The sequence below is a fragment of the Ascaphus truei genome, chromosome 1 (genome assembly GCF_040206685.1).
Source record: "Ascaphus truei isolate aAscTru1 chromosome 1, aAscTru1.hap1, whole genome shotgun sequence".
NCBI lineage: Eukaryota > Metazoa > Chordata > Amphibia > Anura > Ascaphidae > Ascaphus > Ascaphus truei.
Genome location: NC_134483.1, coordinates 129,319,259 through 129,345,197, shown reverse-complemented (window position 1 = coordinate 129,345,197; position 25,939 = coordinate 129,319,259). Strand labels below are relative to the sequence as shown.

The following is a 25,939-nucleotide window of genomic DNA, read 5'->3' as shown; positions in this document are numbered from 1 at the left end:
TCTATGCTGACGACACACATATTAACTTTTCAACCCCTGACCTTATACCTGCTGTACAGACCAAAGTTTCTGAATGTCTCTCTGCTATATCATCCTGGATGGCCCTCCGCCGACAAACTTAACATGTAAAAAATGGAGCTCCTCATATTTCATCCCAAACCTGGCTCTACTATTTCCTTCCACATTACTGTTGGAAATATTATCATACACCCAGTAGCACAAGCACGTGACTCCTCTCTCACATTCTCCTCTCACATTCAAAAGGTAGCTGAAACCTGTCATTTTTTCCTCTGCAAAATAACAAAGATACGCCCTTTCTTCTGTTATTCGACTACTGAAACGCTGACACAGGCCCTCATTCTCTCCCGTCTTGATTACTGTACCTTCCTGCTGTCCGGCCTTCCTGCCTCTCACCTGTCTCCCCCACAATCTATCCTAAAGGCTGCTGCCAGAATCACTCTACTCTTTCCTAAATGTCTCAGCATCTCCCCTGCTGAAATACCTTTCCTGGCTTCCTATCAAATCCAGGATCACACAGTCAATTCTCCTCCTCACATCTAAAGCTTTACACTTCTGCTCCTCCTAATGTCTCAGCCGTAATGTCTTGCTATGCACCATCCCAACTCATGGATGTCTTCTCTCTACCCCCTTTGTATCTAAAGCCCTCTCCTGCCTTAAACCTTTCTCACTGACAGCCCCACACCTCTGGAATGCCCTTCCCCTCAATATCCGACTAGCACCCTACCGACCCACCTTAAAACACACCTGCTTAACGAAGCATACGAGTAGTTCCATGGCTGATACTATACACCTTATACATAAACCTTGGCTCCCTGCAGACGCCCTCCTACTGTCTCTGTACATTCTTCCTACCTACAAATTACAATTACAGTAAACAAATTACAAAATACAGTAAACAGGCGTCACAAATCAGACAAATTGTCTCTAGATACTGGAATATACTGAAATTGGACCCTGACCTGGAATCATACACCAGATCGGGTCCAAAATTTGCATTCAGAAAGGCCAATACACTAGCCACGTCCATCTCTAGAAGCATGTTTCAATCTAAAAAATCAAACATAAGAAATATACCAAAAGGTTTTTTCCCTTGTGGTTTCTGTAAGTACTGCAAATATGCATCTCCCACCAAAAGAATACGTACATTATTACCCAACAGCAGACACAGGATCAATACCTTTATAAATTGTCAAACTACTCATGTTATATATGTGATTACTTGTGGTTGCAAATATAGATACGTAGGTAGGACTATCAGGTCATTATATGTTAGAATCTCTGAACATATTAGATTAATAAATAAACATGACCTTTTTCACCCAGTTGCTAAACATTTTGCACAATGCCCATTCGGGGGGTTAAAGAAATTTTTCGTTCTTTGGTGTAGAACATGTCTCTGTTCATGTAAGAGGAGGTGACAGGCTTAATTGCCTCAACAAAAAAGAAATGTCATGGATTTTCTCATTGAATACTTTGCAACCTTTTGGTTTAAATGTTGAATGGGAACTGAAACATTTCCTTCATGATTGATTCATCTTATACCTCTCATTACTTTGTGCCATTCCTTCTTTCACCCCCCCTCCCCATTCTCCCCCTTTCCTTTCCCTTCCCCCCTCCCCCCCCTTTCCCCTCCTTCCCCTCCCCCCCCTTCCTCATCCTCTCCCTTCTCCTTATCAATTTATGTATTTAGATTACACATTCAATAGATTGTATGCTTTATTCTACTGTTTAAACAGATTTATGCTTACAAATTTAAAATTTAGAAATAATATTTCAATATTTATATAGAATATGTATTATAAATTGCTACATCCTTTTGTTGTTATTGTTGCCCTTTATATGTATACATTCCTTTCGTCATCCAAAACCATGGGTATATCATAGCATTATTGCAATATGTTTATTATTTCATTGCTTGATCCAGACATGAATTGTGCATATATATATGTTTTTAATATAACCTGAACATTTAGACATTGCTTTACATATTCGGTTACAATGTGAGGATTCATGGTATAAGTAATGGTGCTCAGGTTATTATGATTCTGGTGTATCACTATGTTTTATGTAACGTCTATGATATGGGGAGTGTGTTAATGGACACCTGTTAAACGATTCTATTGGGAAATGGGAACAGGTGTAGCAATTGGAAACACCCTATAAATAGATGGTTTTAACACAAGCGGATCACTCTTTTGACAAAGGCCCCACGGGCTGAAACGCGTCAAGAGGATCCGCTTGCACATTCTGTGTGAATAAAGCTTTTTTCAGTCATCCATCAGCCTTCTCCATTATTGCGGCTCTGCGGCGTCTTCACACCCCTCGGGAGGATTTGCTTACTACCTACAAATTAGATTGTAAGCTCTTCGGGGCAGGGACTCCTTTTCCTAAATGTTACTTTTATGTCTGAAGCATTTCCTCCCATTATGTGTTATTTGTATTATTTGTTATTTATATGATTGTCATGTGTATTACTGCTGTGAAGCGCTATGTACATTAATATCCTTATATATGTAGCCCTTTTTCTGAACCCTCCCAAAGGAACTACTGGTCACTGTATAACACCTGCGGCTCCAGGAGATCTGAGCCTCCGCTAGTTGGGAGCCTGGGTAACACTCATACACTTACTTAGCGCAGTGCCTCCACTTACCCAGGATCCCCGTGATGTGAGATTCCCCTGGGCAAGAAATACAACAACACACATATATATGCAACCAGTTTTACTATATGATAATGCACGGAACCTTATCACTCTATATTATAGCAATATAACCTTAACGTGTAACCTTAGTGGCCCGTCACTCTCATAAGGAGCAACGCCTCCGTCCCCTCACCGCGTGCCCCACACACCGTGTCCATATATATTAAAGTGATGGTATAGGCTCAGTTCTTTAACCACTCGCTCAGTGTTCCTAAAGAGTTTAGCCTAAGGCGGGATCAGCGCCTGTTGACCGGTGTTGGTGCACTTGATGTTATAGTACCTTCCGGTCATGGCGGTGACCGGTACCTCTTCGCAAAGGGTCAGATGAATCAGCGGTCTGTCTCCTGGGTCTCAATGTACAGCCGTCTGGTCCCAGACGACTCGCCAGCAGACCTGCTCCGCACGCTTGTCCCTTTGTCCCTAGCTGGTACTCAGTAAGGGTGATGCTCGCTACTACTATAGGCCGTCCCTGCAGCACAGCAACCTTTGGTGTCTTCAGTGAGCACTCCTAGGGGCCTACGGGGTAGCCTGTCCTATGCAGGTGGGTCACTGACCCCCTGCACCCACACTACCTCTCTCTTCACCTCCCGGATCCCCTCTGACTACTCAACCTAAACCTGCAGCAAACACACTGCACTCATACTGTACCTGCAGCAACCGCACTGCACTCAACCGGTACCTGCAGCAACCGCACTGCACACACACTGAACCTGCAGCAACCCACTGCACTCACTCGGTACCTGCAGCAACCGCACTGCACTCAACCGGTACCTGCAGCTACACTGCACTACACACACACACTGTGCCTACTTGTAAGCTCTCACAGCACTACCAGCCGTGACACTCACACCTAAGGGCAGGGTCCCTAACCTAGGGGCTGTCCCTCAGTACCTACCCACTACCCTGGTGGGGATTGAGGCCTGCCTGGGATCTGGGGAACTACCTTACCTGGTGTAGGAGCCACTTGCTCCCTACACCCTTCCTTCCCCTTCCTGCTCCCAGCTTCAACTGCCAAACGTGGTCCCCGCAACATTGTAGCCTTCCTCCACAGGAGAAGCTGCAAAACCCTATTTGCTGGCTGGCTGCACGTGATGTGGGTGAGAGGCTGCTGGGAGTTGTAGTCCACTCAGGACCTCTTTAGCATTGGGACCGCGTGCGCTACCCTTACTGCACCTGCGCGACCAACGCGCACGCTCGCGCCTCCTGTCATGGCGGACCCCGTTAGCCGGGTGTGCCGCAGAGCCTCGGAGCGCTACATGGGGGGTCTCTGGGGCTGAAATGAGACCGGGGTTACATATAAAGAAAGACATACCTACCTACTGTACATACATACAATGTTGCTTGCCAATGAGATAATGTCTACTGCTCTACATTACATACTGTACCTTCAAAATTCTTCGCTAGCTGCTCCTCTATGTGGTCGTAGGCTCCATTTTTTACATTGTGGAAAAAGTTTTCCAAATACTCCAAGGCATCTTTAGTACGGGCGTCATCATTGATCATCAGAGAATCATTGTATTTCTGTTGTAGAGGAAAGAGCATCATTTCACTATTTACACTATTCACATGCACCAAAAAATTAATGACGTGATACTAAACACAGCTAATTTACATATATAAAAGGTTTAGTTATGTTATCGTACAAAGGTTCAGCTGTTAACAGGGTTGCTAACAAGGAGGTGATAGGAGACAGAGAGAGTCCGCAAGGAGAGGAGGACACAAATGGATGACGAGGAGGGGGGATTGGAGATCAGTGTGCACATGGGGCAAGTGGGAGTGCAAAGAGAAGGGAGGAGAGACAGCAAGGTGAGTAGGAGGAGGAAACAGAGAGACAGCAAGGAGAGGAGGAGAGAGATGAGATGAGTAGGAGAGGAGGGAGTGTAGTGTGCACAGAGAGGAGCAGACACAGTAAAGCATGGAGTGCAAAGAGAGGGGAAGGGAGTGCCAAGAGGTGTAGGGCATGATGGAGGAGAGAGTAAGGTGGAGACGAGGGGACAAGAGACATCAAGCCATTACAGGGAGGGGTGAAAACAAAGTAATGTTTACTTAATAACCTTTAAGATCTGCTACATCAGCGTATGTTACGCCGGGTTACAACCACAGTGAAGGAGAAAAATCCTCTATCATACTGGCCAATTGAAGACATTTTAGGGAGATCTTGTAATCTTCTAGTGAATTACATTGGGGTGAGGGAACTTTTACCAGACAGTATAGATACCTTAGATCTATGATGAGAATATCAATTCATTTGACATAGATCCATTAACAAGTTGAAATGAATAATCACTCCAATAGAAAGTTACAGTACTTACAGGTAATCTTAGGAATGGACACATTTAAAAGATACACATTACAAGGTATCCTGTTGGTAGAATGGTACATTATTACAGTACATGTGTCCAATGAAGATTCACAAAACCCCAGCAACCTCTTTTTGGGAACCCCATAGCCCCCACAAAATATATATATGTATATAAGTGTCAAAATGGAGAGCTATTGTGTGTGGCATATGTATACAACAGACGACAGAGAAGCCCAAAAAAGAGGAAAATACCCTGATGCCTTAACATTAACCATGAAGCAGCTCTGCTACACGGTGGTAATTCCGTTCAGTGTGATGGACTGAGTCACGGAAGTAGTGTCATTCACACTAGTCGACAGAGAAGCCCAATGCTACATCCAACATGACAGAAATACACAGTAAAATACTTATATATATTCTATTGAAAAGGGGTCATTTAGTTTAACCCTTTGGCCAAAGCGTTGTAACTTGCGAGCCACATCAAGGCAGACACCCGTCCGTCCTAACACTACCAGATAAAATACTAATATACCACTATTAGGATTAAAATTCTCATTTACCTCTATTAGGAGGGAGAAAGACCACATTGGATCTATTTTATCAGTAGAATGAAAGGACCCACTAACTGGGGAAGTGGGGAGGGGCGAGCGTAAAACCTGGGAAGGAGGAGCCACTAACCTCCAACAGCTGAAACAGCTGAGAATAGGTTAACAGAAAACAAAACCCCAGCAAGCTCTTTTTGGGAAATGTGGTCCAATGTGGTCTTTCTCCCTCCTAATAGAGGTAAATGAGAATTTTAATCCTAATAGAGGTATATTAGTATTTTATCTGGTAGTGTTAGGACTTGCAAACGGGTGTCTGCCTTGTCGTGGCTCACAGGCTTACAATGAAGATTCCCCTGATAAATTGAATGCACATATTTGTCGTCTTTCATTGTAGACCTTCTGAAATCTATCCAGCATTTCATATGGATATGATATACATTGATGAAGCAATAAACCTTATCTGGCTTAGGGTGCTGAGGAATGGTTGTAGAATCCCTTTGTTGTAGGCTATATCTGCGGTGCGCAAAGTGGGGGACACGCCGCCCAAGGCGGGCGGAGAATTTCCAGGGGGGTGCGGCAGCTACAGAGGTCCCGCGCTCTCCCCGGAGGCACTTGAGGCCTCTGCAGCTTCACTTACCTGATCTTCGACGATGCGTCGCCATGGTAACCGGCGTCACGTGATGTCACGGTGCCATGGTGATGTGACGTCACATGACCCTGTGACGTTATTTGACGCCGGAGCCGAGGAGGAAAGGGGCGCGAGGCAGAAGGTAAGGAGGCAGGGGGGGGGGCGCAAGTTAAAAACTTTGTGCACCCCTGGGCTATATAATACTACGGAAATAGTTCTGTATTACCACAAATAGAAAATTAAGTGTGAGATTTTCCTATATTTTTTGTGTCCTACAACTGATATAGGAACCCATATGCCACAGTTTAGCTAGTATGCAAACTGGTTCTTACTTACATTTTTTTTTTCTTCTAACGAATAGGAGCTACTGTATAGGTGTCAGGAGTCTTTAAACATAGTTAAACTACAGTCAAGGATAATTTTCTTATTTATAACACAATAACTGCAGTATTTCAATGCTAGAAACAACTGAACGTGGCATAACAGTTTCTGCGTCTTTCATGCTAGAAACAAACCATGATTCTTGACTCATTTAAGACAGTTAAAAATGTAGCAAATCTTAGCACGAGGGAGCAGGAGGGAGAGGAGAGCAGGAAACCTTGGAACTTGCAGCTTTGTTTCATGTAAGTGTAGCCCTCTTTCCCCCTAAGGTAAAGAGTCTACTGGTGCTGGCATTACCTGTTGGCTCACGGAGGTCCCACGCCTCCACCACGGGGTGCCCGGGGTGATATAACAACAGTAGTCTCGGTGCAGAGCCTCCACCTGGGAGGGATCCCAACATAGTGGGAGGAGCCCCTCACAGGAACCAAAATACTGATACACACACACACTGTATATAATAACAATAACTTTAAGAAGGACCATAGATATATGAAGTAATTAAGAACAACAATACTACTGGTTACAGCTATCCCTCAAGCCTCGCATGGCCTTTGGGCACCCAACCATGCCGGTGTCCACAAGAATATAACCCCCACCCCTATATGTGGTCAGCGCTGCCACTATGGTGTGTGTTAATTGATTGGTGCACTTAGTGAGGTAGGTACCTGCGGGTGCGCCGACTAGTAGCTGTACAGGACACGCTGATCCAGCGATGGTGTCTGCCTCTGTGATGAGTCCTCCTCCGAGTGTGTGGTATCCAGCTAGAGTGTCCCACATACAGACAGTCTCTATACCTTGCAGTGTGATCTGGTCCCAGACCACAACCTTCAGGGTTGCGCAGCATTGCAGCTGTGTCCCTGAACTTAAGCAGCTAATGGAGCAGGGTTCCTACCTAAGGACCCTGTCCCTGTATCAGCCACAATCTTAGTATAGGAGTCGGGGTCTAGCTGGGGCCTAACAGGGGGTCTCTGGCCTAGTGCCACCCTGCACATACAACCTCCCCTATGTGTCTCCCAGCTCCGACTGACCTGTGATCCCCAGTGCATGAAATGTCTCTTCCTGGACGCAGGGAATCCTCTCAACCCTATTGGCTGTCCTTACCCAGCTGTCAGTCTGCCCCTATGCACTATGGGGCTTGTAGTCCCCGCGAAGCCTATCCCTATCAGCCGCCGTGTGCACCTACCGGACTGCGCATGCTCAAAATGTAATGGCCGCCGCGTCTCTTCCTGCGCATGCACGAACTTCCGTGATGCACGCGCACACCCAACATGGCGGCACCCTGCAGAGGGAGCCGCCGGCGAGCCCGCAGCCACCCACAACCTCCCCCACGGCAGTGGAGGTGAGGGGTGGGGGGAGAAACGGGAGAACCGGGGAGCCAGAGGGGACCTGGCTACATAAGCTTTGAGCTCACCAAACATCGTAACCAAGACCTAGTAACACATTGTCCATTACTACTGAGTTTGGAGACAATTATCCATGGTGAGAACTTTGTTTTAACATAACGAAGAAGCAGAAGGGGAATAGCAAGCTATAACAGGAACCAGTGCAGCTTACCCGTAAATGTTCAGTGAATGTAAACAGCGCTCTGCAGATACGCATCTCTTCTTGCTTGTTCTCCATTTGTAGTATCTGGCACTTCTTCTGGGTTTCAATAATCCACTGCTCATACTTCTGAGTTCCAGAGCTCCGGTTCTGGATGTTGGACATAGAATCTGGTGAAAAAATGGAACCATGAACATATACTGTAGGCAGTAACTCTTTTGGAGTTGTCTGTTCAGGTTACTTAATAATAACAATCAATTTACCCGAGATTATACTATTACTGCTATAAAAAAAACAAAAAAGATTATAGCACTGCACTGCCAGGCTCAAGAAAGGGCAATGACCTATAGAAATACATATTTTATTATGCATGGTTAAATGGAGTAAAGCTGGGCGAAATTTTTTGGTGGTCTTGGATCCGCAGTGGATCGGCCATTTCCTTTGGTCTGCGGATTTCAGAGGATCACTCTCAAAAAGGAGCGATTCGCGTTTTGCAGATTTTGTTATTATCGTGCTGCTTTCATTTTCATTACATAGGATTGAAGTAGGGGGTCTCCAGAGCATTAAGTAGGGGGTCTCCGCATTAATTTCAACCCCAGGTACCCCCTGCTCCCCGAGGTGCAGGTCCCGGTTTGGGATGCCGGCATCTCCGCCATGTTCAAATGTCCCAGTCAAGTGACGCAGGAGAATTAAGCATGTGTAACATAGCCTCTGGACGTTACCCTCTTTTTCTGGGCCCTACCAGTGTAAGTCCTGTTAGGTGCAGGCAATGGATGGGTCAATTCCTCCTGAAGGCCTAGTTGTTATTGCAGCCTTGGATACATTTGATGTACAGTAGAGGCAACGTTTATTCTAACATTTGCCGTAAACTAGCCGGGTTACATTCTGGGTATGTGCTGGGTATGTGCTGGGTATGTTCTGGGCTAGTTTGAGGCACGTTTAAGGCATTTCTGCATTGACTAACGACCCATAGGATTAACACAGCAGGGATCCCTGGCAGTCCAATTCAGTTTGAATGGGACTGCCAGGGACCCCCGCTGTTAATCTGATAGGCCATTAATCAATGCAGAAATGCTGGGGCTAGTTTAAGGAAAGTTTAAGGCATGTATTCAGAATGTACCTGGGTGTTTCCTGGGTTTTTTGGGGAATTGCCACTGGTTTTTGTTCGAATAAGAGTTGCCTCTACTGTATCCAAGGGCGGGCCTAGCAACAACCAGAGAGTGTCAACCTAGGGGAGGATACAGGCTGATGAATGGGGGTGAAAACCGGCGCCACAGCAGTCAGTCAGTCAAATTCAATGCGATTCCGATGATGCAAAAGGGCTTTAATGGTATAAGGCACACACAAGACAGCAGGCTACATCACCACCTCATCCTCTATGCGTTTCACGCTAGACAGTGCTTCCTCTGGGAGTAAGGGGAGGTGACTTCAAACCCAACATTTAAATAAAAATGCCTGCGAACCAGGGCTAATTGGCCCTTGCATCAGCTGTGTATAGCGCCGAAGCAATCTAGGTTTAGGCAAACAAATGGTTAACCGACATTAACATCTATAATACACAGTATATCAGGTATTTCTTAATGCTATGTATACCAAAAGGATATGACTAGAAGACTAAACTCTGAAGTTTAAAGATGTAAAAAAAAATCACAGCAACAGATACATGGGCTTAAAATAAAAACTAAGTAACACTTTGAAAAATGGACACAATAGGGTTGCTAAAAGGATGTGGAACACAAATCCTATCTTCAATTAGATGCAACAAAATACATAAAACTATAACATGTTACTCAAGAAATGTAAATAGGTCTCCAGATCCGAGAAGTAAAAATAAGAATGAAGAAAAGAAAAAGAGAAAAATGAAAAAAGAGGAAGTGGAGGAAGAAGGGGGGGGGGGGGGTGGGGAAGAGGAGGAAGGGAAGAAATGGAGGGGGGAAGAAATGGAGGGGGGGAGGGGGGAAGAAGGAAAAAGTTAGACAAAGAAAAGAAAAGGGGAAAAGCCATGACAAAGACCACATTGGGAGAACTGTGAATGGCAATGACTTAAAATCAAAATTCAAAATTGAAAGCAACTTGAAACCAGCAGAATGGATAATTTACAAAAAACATCTTAAATCCCAGTCTACATTCAGTCCATTGGGTTGCAGCGTATTCAATGTAAAAATCCAATGTGCCTCACGCTGATGCAGAATTTTGACCCTATCACCTCCCTTTTTAATTGTTTTAGACAGTGAGTGCTGGTTCATTCTATTTTTTAAGTTATGAACAACAAGGGACTGCTACATTCTGACATCATACGCTAACCTCGGAAGAAGCCGAATGGACAGCGAAACATGTTGGTCTTTTTCTCTACAGCAGATGCTAAGGCTTAGGGCCTGCATGTACACCAGGGACACAATGAGTTTTAGCTATATATGTGAGCATTGCCAAGGAAGGCCGGAGAAGTGCCAACATACAATATTCATTGCAGAAGGTTCTTGCCCTGATGAAGAAACCAACTGCTATACATATCTACATGGAGGAAGAGGCCGTGATGATAAGTTAACTCAGATGCATTACATGAGTCTCGCTATTTGCAGTTAATGTGCATTACACAATATTGCATGATTGGAATTGTAAAAGATGTGTGCAGAGGTATGCAAATGGAGACTGTTTTAGGGTGAAATTATATCTTGGGGTTATTGAGCCTGTTCCCTTATCCAGGCAAAACAAACAAAAACATCAACAAAAACAAACCCCTATCCCTCTGTAAGGCCTAACTTATTTCCCCAGACCCTATCTGCAGGACTGGAGGGATATTCCCATTACCAGCCTACCACCCCAAAGTTTCAGGAAGTACCTTAAGCAGATGACCCTCCATTTCAGTCTCTGGCGGGTTCCTGGGTCCTCTGTGTCCAGGAAATATAGATCTCTTGGTGTCTGGATGTCTTGATCTCATCACAGTCTTTGTGCAGGCTTCTCTACTCTCCTTATTTCAGACCAAATGTGAGTTAAGGAATCTCTCTTCTGTGTCTCACATAAGGCTTTTCTTAACATCCTAATCAGTCAGGTGGAGTCTGGTTGATTGCCTGTGTGTAATTAACCAGCGCACTACTGGATTTAGAGGCAGTTTCTCTCAAACGGAGAAAAGTCCCTGTTACATACCTACCCTGTTTCTTGGAAGCTCGGGCTTACCATGGCCAAAATCCATCCTTCCACACTCACTAGATATATCCCTGCGGCTCGAATGAGAGAGAACAATAACCTTCCGTTTCAGTTTGGTAGTTACCTAATGTTGTACCTATAGAGGTGTGAACACTGAAACAGTTCTGCCTCAATCTAGCCAAAGACCGAATCTTTCTAGTGGCTATCTTCATTGTGTGGAATATTGCTTGATATTTAACCTCTCAAGTTTTTCTTACCCTACAGTACTTTCCTTTATACAATTGGAGATGGTCATCTCATTATATAACTTTATGCAGCATTTTGATGTCTTTTCTTATTTGTAATTTATGAAATAATTGAAATTGGACTACACCTGGAATACTGTGGAACGTGTAACACAAAGAATTCGATATTACCACAGTGTAGATATAAAAAATAGTACATTTACAGTACTATTAGTAAATAGAAAATGTACAATTTTTTATATCCACACTGTACTCATATAGAATTATTTGTGTTACACTTTCCACAGTATTCCAAGTGTAGCCCAATTACACACTTTATGTGACCAATTCTGCAAAGTAGTTTCCATGCCCCCTTTTGTTTGTCTTCATAGTATTATCGATGGTACAGGACTTGCACCGCACCTTTACTCTTATATATTGTTCATAATATTTTGTTTTTCCAATTACACAGAGATTTTTGTTGGGGTGGTTAGAAATTTATATGGAGGATCTAGTAGCGCAATCATTTTTGGGGTTCTTGAGATACTTACCTCCGTAGGTGCAACAGATTCTGTATGGAGGTTAAAATCACCCACTTCACGCAGGGCAATAATAAGCCATGATGGTTTACATCCATTTCCTATTGGCTCCTATGCTGCAGGAGATTTAAGTCTCCATATTGTACACCCAGCCGGGGATACTACCGACAGCACCTACAGAGGTATCGCATAAAACAGGGGTCCCCGGAACTGAAATGAACACGCTTGAGAGCCGGAGACTGCAGCATTCCACATATACGAGAGAGGGAAAAAAACTTAGGGGGAACACCATCTTTAGCAGAATTTAGAAAAATGTAAAGGCTGACAATTTAGAGACGAGGCTCAACGTTTCAGGCAAGTGTCTATCTAAACATGTCCCTTGACATCTTTGCTTTTAACTAATAAACTGTTAATGACCCTGTGAAAGCAGCACCAATTGAGAATAAATCTTACCGAGGGCTGGGTAAACTTCTTTTGCCATCTGCTCAGTCTCCATCATTATTACTGACAGGATTTTTGCAAAGGGGTCAGTTTCCCGACGTTCTGTTTCTATGGTGACTGGAACAGTAAGTGAGAAAACGTTGCCCATGTATTAATAAAGACATAGCAGGGATGTGAAAGTAGCTATTATTGATCATTATGATAATACTGATTGTTAATGCTATTGTAAATAAAAAGTTTAGTAGCAGTTAGATATTTCATGATGATTTCTAATCAGCTTAATTGACACGTTACAAAACTAATCATAAACGCAAATACAGTATTACTGTAACACTCTTACATTTTTGTGGCCTGGATATGACCTTCTCTAATTCCTCCACATGTTCTTTGACAGTAGATATAACTTCAGTATCAAGACTGGCACACAGTTTAGAGATGTAGATCATCGGATCTTCCATATATTTTGTCTTCCCAGTTGCCACTGAGGCCGTTAATCCAATGATCTACATATACAATGCCAGGAGAAAAATATATTTTCAGAAAAACATGACAACTTACTGCTAAAAACAAAAGTAACTATATTCAGTCATAGGAAGTGATATGAGAGCTCTTCGTGAATGTTGTTACCTCCTCTAGAACTCTCAAGTCTTCATATGTAATTAGATGGCATATCCTCTAATAAGCTACTACAATTATTCATTGAAAAAAACACCAACAGAAGCGCAAGCACCATATCATGTAACTGTTTAACAAATGAGTGCATTTATTAACATCTGTAGCCCATAGGAAATGCACTTACAGGATTATAAAAAGCAACCATACGTGGGAGAGAAATCTCTATGTGAAGACATCAAAGGTGTGGGGGAGTCCAGAGTCTACAGGGTGCACCTGATCTATTCGTAGCCACAAACAGCTCCTGTCACAAGCTGGCGACAGATCGCTATGACCCTCAGTGCCTCCGCGTCCTCTGCTCCTGTATGCATCAATTGCCAGCACTTGGATACGGCTGACTGGAACACTAGAACGCCCAGGACTCCACGTGCACGCACCCACACGTCACCAGCCCTACGCGTTTCGTCACGTTTGCGCGACTTCGTCAGGGTTTGTCTGATTGGTTAGTAGCAGCCAATGAAATAGGCTGACTCATGTAGAGCAATTATTCATTAATCATATTTCTGTTAACTCCCGCAATAAAGTTGGAGAAAATAGAAGGACGTTGTGTGCTTTAATAAGGGGACGAGTAAAGCTACATGGACTTACTCACATGCTACATATGAGTCTGGGTCCAGAATATGAAATGTACTTGGGCTATATTACGTGATCTTGCGATCTCAACATTGAGTTTCAGCCCCTGCAAGTATCTTTAACTTTTGGGTGCACGTACATCTCTCTATATATTATGTGATGTCATTATAAAGAGAAGAGTATTAATATTTAATATTCTCACACAACACTTACAATTTTGGAGGCACACTGAGACACATTTTCAGCTTCTATGAATAAACTGTGACTCAAAGATTAACTAAATATTCTCTGACTGAGATTGTGAGCTATTTATAAAGTGAAGATGAATTTGACCCCATGGCAATGTAATGATGACTTACACATTGTCGTGATGTAGCATTTTACTAGAGATGAAGTCCACAATGACCTTATATTTACCTGAGGAAGCCTCTGTCCATCTGAGTTAAGCTTCAGATTCAAGTAGTTAAACATCAGCACGTTGTAGGGGTGATTCCCTGTAGTGTTGTGGCATTCATTAAAAATCATCAAGGTAAAGATGGAAATGGAGGGTACACATCTAGTCTCAAGACAATTCACAAGAATTTGTGGTGTCAGAACGATGATGTCATTCTTCTTTACGATCAATCCCCCATTAACATGGTCACCCGATTCTCCAGAAACACCCGCTACTTTGTACCTGAAGAAATGAGAAAAGGCACATCCATCTTGGAACTCGATCGTTCTTTGCAGATATTGTCATTTATGCGCTTTAGAGACGACACTGCAAAAGCGTCCCCTGCAGGTATATTTGTGGTTGCAAAAGCTTGGGCACCAGGTACTTCAGAACTAGTGTCATACTGCATTAAAAACAGATACAAATATAGGGGCCTATGCACTAAGCAGCGAAAAGCCACGTTTTGCGAACTTTGCGCAAAAAAAAAAAAGCCTCCTGCTAGGCATTAAGCAGCGAAAAGTCGGCGATAAGAGACTTCTTCGAAAAGTTTTCAGGCGGAAAGAAAAAATTGCGAAACACGCCGGTAAGCCACTTTTCGGCACTGGTCGGCAGTTTTTCAAAGTCGCTCAATTCTAGTAGCCCCGATCAGCTTATTGAGGCTGATCGCCGCTCTAGAATTGAAATAAATAAACATGGCCTACATTTCAATAACTACTCCCCCCCCTCCCAATCACATACAGTACAGGATTGGGCAAAATAACTATTAATAAACACACAGATACCCATCAAGCTCTGAGAAACCCCTAACATTACCACATCATTTATATATGTATATAAGTGTCAAAAGGAGTGCTAGTGGGCGTGGCCAAATGTACACAACAAAAAACAGACAAAGATGCCCAAAGCTACTTCCAATGTGACAAAAATACACAGTGCAATACCTATATATCTCTTGAAAAAGGGGTCATTTAGTTTAACCCTTTGACCAAAGCGTCTTAAGCCTGCTGCCACTATCAAGGCATGGCCGTAGCAATAAACACACAGATACCCATTTATTAACTGTGTGCAGCTGTCTTAGCCGTTTATGGGAGGGTAGTGGCCCCTCCTCCCAAGGTTTAAGCTTGCCCCTCCCCACTTTCCAAGTTGGCATGTCAGTTTCATTTTGCCAGGTTACGACAGATCCAATGTGATCATTCTTCCTGTAATTATACAGGTTAATAAGAATTTTAACCCAGGGAGTGTTAGGACCTGCTTTGGTCATGCCTTGAACGTGGCAGCAAGCTTAAGATGCTTTGGCCAAAGGGTTAAACTAAATGACCATTTTTTCAAGAGAATATATACAGTGGTGTGAAAAAGAAAGTACACCCTCTTTGAATTTTATGGTTTTACATACAGTATGGCTTCTCCATTTTAGCTTTATTTTTGTTAAATAAATCATGACACTGTGTAATATGTCATGTGTTGTTGTTCATCTGAGGTTATATTTACCTAATTTTAAGACCTGCTAAGGAACAGATGATTGTTATTATGTCCTGATATATAAAACCATAGAATTCAAAGGGGGTGTACTTTCTTTTTCACACAACTGTAGGTATTGCACGGTGTATTTTTGTCACATTGGAAGTAGCTTTGGGCATATTTGTCTGTTTACAAAATAACTATTATCCCGATATGGATAATAGGTTATTTGCCCATTATTAAACACAACATTAGCCCGCCAGCATAAATAAAGTAAATAAAAAACGTTCTGCTTACTGCTAAGTTAATGAAGGGGTTAAGTCCACCCGCAAACCACCTTCACCCACCCCCGCTACCCCCAATAAACATGGCACTGGTTTTTAACTCCTTCATTGCTTTAGCGGATATCCACTAAGGTAATGAAGCTGCTTTAATGTAATTTTTATTAATAGTGTGTGGGAGCAGGAGGTCTCCTGAGCTGAACCCCCTTGGAATTCAGCCTCGGGTGCCCCCTGCTTCCCGAGTTACAGGCCCTGGTGTTTAAATCACCAGGTTACGTCACGCGGACGCTTTAAAAATGGCGACGCTACCGGAACGCCTATTATTTGTCACCTAGCCTGTTTGATTCCTGTTCAAGTTATCCCCAGGTTAAAGGCATACCTAAAGGCTTTTTTGCCTGCGGTAATTATTCTATGTGAAAATATGCTAATTCTATAAAATTTATATTTAATAATGGGGATATAAGAAAAATTTATATCAAAAGTTTTTTGAATGGTAACACAAGTTTTGTGATATACCTGTTATGCTGTGGATGCGAAAAAATATATAGGTCACACTATTAGACCTTTAAAGGGCAGAATAGCGGAACATGTACGATTGATAAAAAAGAAAGGTGTTTTACATCCAGTGGCTAGACACTTTTCTATGTGCCCAATGGGAGGAATAGAGAATTTTTCATATTCCGCCATTGAACACATTCCCTGTCACCCAAGGGGTGGTGATAGGGAAAATACATTAAATAAACAAGAAATGTACTGGATATATACCTTGAATACTCTTCACCCCTCAGGTATTAACAAAGATTGAGAGCTCAAACATTTTTTGTCAACTTTAGGCTGCCCATTGGGAGTGTTCAGGGTATACGGTATTCCTTTATATGTCTATCGGTACATTAGTTTTCTGTTTGATCATTTCATCTATTCATATATACTTAAGATATTTGGGATTGTTTATCATATTATATTCATATTTTATTTAATTATTATTTCTTATGTCATTTGAATTTAAAGTTATGTTTAATTATTTTTCCATTCATTTTGTCTTTAGTCTTTGACGTCATTTGGGGTTATTTTAGTATCTGTTGTTTGTATATATACTTTTTGTGTTTTTAAATTGTTTGATTACAATATCTTATTTTTGTATATTATGTTTCTTTAAGCAACATTGTATGTCTGTTACACATACTGTAGCAGTCTCTGCATGGGTGTGCACGACAAGCCACTGCAGCACTAGTCTTTTGATTAACTCATTATACATCAGATGTGCTGCATGCGTACATTTTGTATTTATCTTATCAGATCGTGTCATTGCCTATATAGAGATCAGCTGTGTGTAAAGTTTTTTTGTACTCTTTGATAAAGTCCTTTTGTCAGGACGAAACGCATAAGAGGTTTTTTCTACCCTCTACTGATGTCTATTTTTGATTAAATAAAGCTTTTTTCTTTTACTAATTGCGCTTGGATTGTTTATGGGGAGCAGTGACCGCCCAGACTCTGTTTTTCCTTATCTTATCTGGATGATAGCCTGATTTTCTCTGATAATCTTCAGGATCATCAACAACATTTGACACCCCTGGTCTATTGGCCAAACAGAAAGAACCAAGCAGACTCTTGAGCAGTATTTATGCTCTTCCCGCTTAGAATTCCCTGAGGAGTGAAAACATTTTTCACTCTTCTCCTTTTCAGAAGAACACCTTTCCTGAATGCATCGTTTTTCGTCCTGATCCTGTCCAGGATGATGGCAAAGAAGAGTTTCTGGAACAAAAAAATGTGTACTCCATAATCTCTAGGAGAAGACTTAAGTGCCTGGTACAGTGCATGGGTTATGGTCCTAAAGAGACATCCTTGGAGCCACAGGAGAATGTACACGCTCCATGGCTACAACAGACCCTGAACTTCGCCCAGCCTGGGGAACAAGCAGGATTTCACAGTGGATACACACACAAAATTCAGTACATACCCACTACTTTCAAAGTACTTGATGAAGACATCTTTCTTCTTCTCATAAACTGGCAACTGGGTGACTATAAACACGACTTTTCCTTTTGGAACGGATTTCAGATGTTGAACACAAATTGCAAGTGCCACAATAGTCTTCCCCGATCCTGGTATGGGCATCATAAAGATTAGATACATTTAGAAGCTTTACATGAAGTCACATTCATTTTAACAAACATACATTTATATTTACACAAATTTAAAGTGCAAAACTAAACTTCAAATAATTTGATATTAAAAAAAATGTGCAAAAGCAACAAATATCAACGTGATTATTCTGTTAAAATTTAAATAAGCCACTTTTAAAGAAGGTGCTGTTTCTCCATATAATCCTGCCACAAAGTATTTTTAAAGAAATCTTGAAAAGCAGGAGTGCAACCCCCAGAAGATGTTTTTTGTAGGGTGTCCATTGATTGCCAATGTGGCAATCTGTGCCCCCGTTGAGGGTATAGATAACCGTAGATAACCACAGCGACTATCAATGAATTGATTGGCTAGTGTTTGTTTTTATTGGGTAAGCTCAACAGAAGCCTGTCGCTCAACCTATACTAAATGACCTGTATAGATCTAATGTGAATGTGGTGCATGAGGGAATAAAGCAACTGTAAATCCCTCAACTTTGTGAAATCCCATGGGTTTCACAAGAAAAAATCCCTCTCAATATGCACTCTGCCTATATACTGGTACATTTTGCAGAGACGTCTGCAGAGTCAAATGCTCAGAACATATCAGAACAACAAATGGAGTGCATGGATCCCAAGAGACCCCACTAATACGAAAAAAATAATAAAATTGTATTAACATATATATCGTGTATTAAAAGTGACATACAAGTGATAGTGTATAATGTGAATAAAATCCCCTCATTGATGGCGGACCAACTACTGCAGTGTAGTAAGGAAATAGGGTAGGTTGTATCTATATGGTCACTGGGCTGAATGATGCCTGTATGTGTCCACAGTGTGGCGCAATTGCCACTATGATGTGCCAGTGACTAGCTACCTAATGATAATTCCTTACCTGACTAACTACATGGGAGAGGAGAATACAATGGAAAGTGGAGTTGTGATCGGCCTCACAAATCATAAGGTAAATCGTTTGTGCGAAACTGCATGTGCAGGGTTATATAGTTGCAAACCACAATATAGCTGTGACCATCCACAGTGACAATCTTTGGAGTGGATACAGACTATATGTGTGTGTGTGTGTGTGTGTGTGTATGGTAAGGGTACATCGGTACCACATATGTTCCTCCTAGCTTAACCATATTTTGCATAAATCAACATATACAACTTCTAGTGAGACACTCTAATGGGCGTATGGAACAATCCCCCTCACATAAATGGAGTGTAACTCTATATGATAGGTTGCATCAATTGCGCCACACTGTGGACACATACAGGCATCATTCAACCCAGTGACCATATAGATACAACCTACCGTATTTCCTTACTAGACTGCAGTAGTTGGTCCGCCATCACTGATGGGATTTTATTCACATTATACACTAACACCTGTACAGTATGTCACTTTTAATACACGATATATATGTTAATACAATTGTATTATTTTTTCGTATTAGTGGGGTCTCTTGGGATCCATGCACCCCCATTTGTTGGTCTGATATGTTCTGAGCATTTGACTCTGCAGACATCTCTGCAAAATGTACCATTTTATAGGTAGAGTGCATATTGAGAGTGATTCTTTCTTGTGAAACCCGTTTGTTTTTATTGCACTGATTTATTGTACTGTAATGTGCATTTTATTTACTGTAATTGTGGGGGTTTTTTTAGGCATCACAAATGGGCAAATGCGCTACTAGCCATATTTGGCTACTAGGGCTTTTGGCCATTTGTGTGTGCGTGTGTGGTAATGGGGTTACAGGGGGTGGTTCATGGGGTAGTTACCACAGGGATGGTGGTTAGGCCTCCCAGGTGTGTAGTGGGGGGGGGGAGGGTTAACCATTTAATTACCATAGCAGTTACTACCCGCTGAGGTAATTAAGAGGTTACTGGCCAGTAGCCTGTGCTTTTATTTAAATGTTGGTGCCACTGAAGATGTGAGTGAGGACGAGGACAGCCTTCATCCTGGCAGGGGTAAGTACAGCTTTTATTTACTATAGGGTTGCTGGCTAGTGATTGTTTTTGAATGGGCAAAAGCGCTATTAGCCCATTAGCTATGTGTTTGTTTTAATCATATTGTATTTGATTGTATTTGATTGTATTGAGGGGGTGGGTTAAGGGGGTAGTTGCCCAAGGGATGTTAGGCCACCCAGGTGGTAGCAGAAGGGGTTAACCCCTTAATTACCGTAGCGGTAATTAAGAGGTATTATTGGGGTCCCGGAGACCTAACCACTGACCAGGGGGCAATAACAGAACACTCTTCATGACCCCATTAAAACACCAGTAACCCTTTAATTAACTTAGCGGTAGTAACCACTAAGGTAATTAAGGGGTTACTGGTGTTTTAATGGTTGGGCATTGGTCCTTTCTTAAATGACGGTGTGGAGGAAGAGGATGGCGTTCATCCTGGCAAGGGTGAGTAAAACATTAATGCAACTTTAATTTTATTTTACTGTATATTTGAATTGGGAAAAGCACTATTAGCCATATTTGGCTACTGACACAGGAGAATTACATTTGCAGGAGATACCGGCACCAGATACGGAGGCCTGTAACTCGGGAAGCAGGGGGTCCCCGGACCTGAAATGAATGTGGTTCAGATCTGGAAACCCCGTGCTTTGTCCTATGTAATTAAAATCAAATAAAAACAGCGAGGTCGCCTCTAAGAGCTGTGCAGGGTGATGCAGCTTCTCTTTGCGCTGCTCTTCCAGACTGGTGCGGCCCGGTAGGATTAACGCAGCGGGAGTCGCATTCAGAAGCAGGGGCTACCACTGTGTTAATCTTTAAGGGAAATTAGTGCACTAGACTTTTGGGCATGGGAAAACTGAGGTCGGACCTCGGTCAGCCGCCATTGAGGCTGCGGTTTTCTTGCCGATAAAAGGGCTTATGCAGAAAGATCCGATAAGTCAGTTATCGGCAGCTTATCGTCAAAAAAGCCTACTGCTATTCTGTAAGCTCCAATATTTTAGCGATACTAGACATTTTCGGCCAAAGAAAATTCAGAAAAAAAGTCGCCAAACACACCCCAATAAGCCACTTATCGACACTTATCGGCAGTTTCTCAAACTCTAGTAGCCACGATCAGCTTATCGAGGTTGATCGCCACTCTAGAATTTAGATTTCTTCTCCGAATCGCCTCGCCAGAAAAAGTTGGCAGAAGGTGGGAGAGGCTGCTGAGAAGTGGCGAGACGGCACTTAGAAATAAAAATTAATTTTTCCTGCATCGGATTGATGGCGGAGGTCTCCGGAGCTGATACCCATTAATATCAGCATCGGAGACCCCCGGCATGAATCTCATGCAATAAAAATGCTTTTACAGGCAACTTCATTACCTTAGCGGCTAACCGCTAAGGCAATGAAGGGGTTAACATCAGTGCCATGCTTATTGTGGCTACCCACAATAAACACAAATACACACAACAGCCCCACTACCCACCTCCTAGGCCAACAATAAACTTTACAATATCTAATAAACACCAATATACAACCCACCCCCCCGTGCCCCCACATAAAACCATTATTTATTTTTTTGCACACAGGATTAATACCACAGGCAGACGGGGTCCCCGGGTGGTCCCTGCAGGCCCCACAATGCACCCCTGGGGTTTCCCAGCCCCTCGTGAGCCTCCAGGTGGTCCCTGCAGGTGTCTGAGGGTCCACGGGTCATCCCCAAGGGTGTCTGGGGGCTCTCGGGTGGTTCTCACAGGTTGCTGGGGGCCCTCGGGTGGTCCCCGCGGGTATCACCCTAATACAAAAGCATTTATGTCCAAAATACACAATAATAAAACACATACAACAAGCACTTAAACACCCAGAAACAAAAAATCAAAGCACTAGCCAACCAAGCAATTAACTAAATAAAACCACTAACCAATCAATTAAACCACCAACAAATCAATTAAATAAATCACACCACTAGCCAAAAAATAAATGTAATAACTAAATCAATTCATTAATACAACCACTAGACAACACCAATTTAAACCATTAGCCAACAAAATAAATCATTAAATAAAAATGCAAAAAATAAAAAAATTCAAGACATCACAAATCAAAACAATTGAATCAAAACAATAAAAATAACTAGAAAATATAACAGTCAAAAGAAGAAATTCATTTGCCAAGAAATGCATTTGCTATTACTGTATTCATCTGTACCCTAAACAGGTACAGATTAATACATTAGCAGTCAACAGGCATTGAAAAATATTTAAAAAAAAAGAAAGATCCAATTAAAAAAAAACGGTAAAAATAATGGCATGTGGTGTTTGGCTGAGAGAAACTCCCAGGTTACCATCATATTAAAAAAAAATGAGTAGGAGCTGCTACTTTAAGTGAATTAAAAAAAGAAAGTGAATTATGAATATATATTTTGTCATGCTATCTACATGTGTGTCTACTGACATTCTAGTATCCAATTCCCTCTGGGCTTTTATAAAAGTTAAACACTTTTGCTTTGGAGGCTCTTTATATTTTTCCTCAGTGCAGCTTTTGAATACTTTGTGTGCAGTTTTACACTTTTCATTCTTTAATAAACATAAAAGAAAAACAAGCATTTTGCATTAGAATAATCTGACCTGTTGGGGCACATATAATGGTGTTCTTTCCCCGGTACGCAGGCTGGGCCAGCTCTTCTTGATACAGCCTTAGCTTCATTTCTGGAACTGACGCCGATCGGTTACCTAGTAAACAAAAGTTTGTAAAAATATACAGCTTATAAATAATGCAATCTAATAACCAATATTAAACTGATATTATTAATTAAAGGTGCAGTCATCAAAAAAAGTTACCATTCTAGTTTTTTTTAAAATAATTAGAAACTACAGTATATACAGTACTTCTGAAACACACAGGGCCGTGACATAATTTATGCGAATATATATTTAATTTTTATATAGGATCAAATTAGTAATGTTGCAACTTAAGACGAAAATCGAATGGGAAACAGGAAGGAGTAGGGAGGGGAAAGGGAGGGAGGGGGGAAGTTAACTCCATCTCTAAACAGCATGAGACACATAGGGTTGCCACGTGTCCGGTATTGAACTGGACTGTCCTGTATTTGGACACTCTGTCCAGTAAAAATGAGAGGTACTGTAATACTGGACATGTATGTGTCCGGTATTTTCCTCCCTGGACATAGTGACCTGACGCACCTTTCACCATTGAGTCCAGTATTTTTGGAGAAGCCACCTGGCAACCCAAGAGACACATATACTGTACATTTGTATGCAACAATATACATACTATTAAACAAAACAATTCAAACACATCATATACCATACAATTGACATGCTTAATAGTTTATATTAGTATTTGGTACCGATGCAGCGGGGAAGTCAGCCCAGCAGGCATAGGATAATAATTGGTTCGCAAAGGGCAAGGACGGCCCACATCCTGAGAAGCCCCTTTGTAGATTCAAGGATTCCAAGTTTTATGGAAGCTTTTCCCAGTATGTCTTAGAAAGGAAGTAATCACAGCATCAATTCTTGCTATAACTGCTTTTCGAGGGGGAACTGAGGTACTCTTCCATGGAGCTGCTGTTAAAATGTGGGAGATTAACTTTCGACTAGTCAGGCAAACATTTTCTATGTGTTTGGCAAGCTGTATGGTGATCATAATTTTAAAGTGTTTTCAATACATTTTACAATCATTGCCCCAAATCTCTGCATTACAGGACAAAACCACAATACTGTATATGTGCCATATCTGTCACTTGACCACATTCCCTCTAACACTGTCTCAGAGTCTGTATACGTCAAATTCTTTTAGCGGTTAAAAACCACCGGAATAGAATCTTAGAAATGTTCTCTTTGATCAAGGTACAGATGGATGTTTTTGACGCATAGTCCCATTATATAATCCAGTTATCATTGGAGATCAGTTTCCCATTTCTTAATGTAATTATGTTCAAGGAATTTACCTGAAGGGGCCACTTCCTGATAGATGATGGTAGTCAAATCTGCCTGATACCTTCTGGATCTACGTACTGTACGCTAGGTTTAGGAATACATTTGAGTCTCTGAACTCAAAATTAGGTGCACATTATTAGATGTAATGTTGGATCTGGAGAAATTTTTATAACTTGGTACTTGGTAAAGAATATTACAAACAGATCTCCTCAAACGTCATTAGTTTTCTCATATATATTACATTTACAATATTTGGTATACGTTTAGTTTTCCAAGAATAAAATGTTTTTGAATTACATCCTGGAGGAAAGTTTGGATTATCAAATATAGGGGTTCATTTAGTAGGGGAAGAGATCAGCTCACATTTAGATGAGTCACAAATATTTAATGAAAATGTAATGATTTCAGAAAGTGCTACCGGTATCAGCTTTTTCCTGTAGGTGATCTTCCCATCCTTTCATTTTCTTGCTGCAATTTGCGCATTAGATCTAAAGCCTCTCATGTTATTTGCTAAGATTCGATCTGCTTTCTTTCCCATATCATAGAATGATGGAAGTTGTACCTGCTTAACTCGATCCCTAGCAGACAGTAAGTATCTGTAAACCTTCTTGGAGGGGCTACTCTTGTGATTTTGTTCAAGCGATTGAATTTTATTTGTTAACACTTTCAAGGTATGTTTTGTATTTTTTTTTCCCTATGAAGATAGAAAAGTCCCTCTTATAGAAGCTTTATGAGCTTCCCAGTGTAAAGTTGGAGAATCCACAGAGCCCTTTTTAAAACTAAAATAGTCACCTACAGTAGTGACAGATTAATTTTGGCGTCTGGGTAATTTAGTAGAGAATCATTTAGTCCCCATTGTGACGGTCTAGGACAAGTGAAGTTTTTTTTAACGTTATATCAATAGGAGCATGAACTGACCACGCAATGGTGTTTATTGTAGCGCTCTCTATACCCTCCAGAACATTAATTGAGACAAGGATATAATTGATTCTTGAATAACAGTCGTGGGGAGTTGAGAAAAATGTATAAGGGCCTATTCTACCAGCTCAATCCATGTCTAAAGTACCCTTTCCGATCGAATTGTATTCTGTAAGCTCTTCTCGTCCAATATATGTGGGAAATGCTTTAGAAGCGTTTTCACACTGGCTCTGCCAATCCAATCGGTTTGTCAAAAAAGCCTCCAACTCACATTTTTTTATGAAAACTGGAATTTTCGTAGCTCCGTTATCCAAACCGCTTCGAAAAACTCACTCCAATTTTTTTTTCATGCCACCTCAAGACTTGCGTTATTGGTATTGCGAATTTCATTTAGAGCCCGAAATAGGGGTTTTGCTGACAGAGCAAAACCTGTATCTCAGCAAAGCCCATATGTCAGACTCGTATAGCCCTGGTCCCCCTTTGGGCTCCCCTTAGCCTCCGCCACCCCCTTACCTCCGCGGCAGCTGTGGGTGCCGCCGGAGGGTGCGGACAGATGCCCGGTATGCCGGGAGTTGTGGTGGGGGCTGGAGCAGCGATCTGGTCGCCGGAGTTCCTGAGTGCAGGCGGCGGCCATCTGGAAAGTTGCACGTGCGCAGGAGGACACGCGGCGGCTATTACAGGCGCATGTATGCGCAGTAGCATAGACAGAGCGGTGGCCATTACAATTCAGCTCGGTCGGGGAACTACAATCCCCAGCAGCCCCAGGGGCTGTTAGTCAGATGGGGAGCTATAGCCAATAGGGCTGCAGTATTCCCGAGGTCTGAGATGGATACATTTGGTGCTTCAGAGACCACACCTGTCGGAGCTGTGACATTAGAGTGTAAGGGTGTAGGTGCAGGGTGTCATTAGCCCCTGCACTCGGCCAGAGACCCCCTGTTCGGCCCCAGCTAGGCCCTGACTCCCACATAGCTTGTGGCTGCTATAGGGAAAGGCCCCTTAAGACAGGGACACTACCCCACTTAGCAATATTAGTGTCAGGGACACAGCAGAATGTCGCACAGCTTTGCGGCCTATGGTCTGGGACGAGATCACCACCGCAAGGCACAGATA

General features: G+C 42.2%; 1 protein-coding gene across 1 annotated transcript in view; it reads right to left on the bottom strand.

Moving 5' to 3' along the window:
• Positions 1-25,939, bottom strand: part of LOC142491888 (antiviral innate immune response receptor RIG-I-like) — a 145,202-nt gene that overhangs the window by 56,958 nt on the left and 62,305 nt on the right. Inside the window, exons 8-14 of the mRNA XM_075594709.1 lie at positions 22,580-22,684; positions 17,843-17,987; positions 14,131-14,389; positions 12,809-12,971; positions 12,481-12,585; positions 8,133-8,290; positions 4,108-4,243 (exon numbers count right to left, since the gene is read on the bottom strand). Coding sequence (XP_075450824.1) covers positions 4,108-4,243; positions 8,133-8,290; positions 12,481-12,585; positions 12,809-12,971; positions 14,131-14,389; positions 17,843-17,987; positions 22,580-22,684 — 1,071 coding nt within the window. The remainder of the gene's footprint in view (positions 1-4,107; positions 4,244-8,132; positions 8,291-12,480; positions 12,586-12,808; positions 12,972-14,130; positions 14,390-17,842; positions 17,988-22,579; positions 22,685-25,939) is intronic.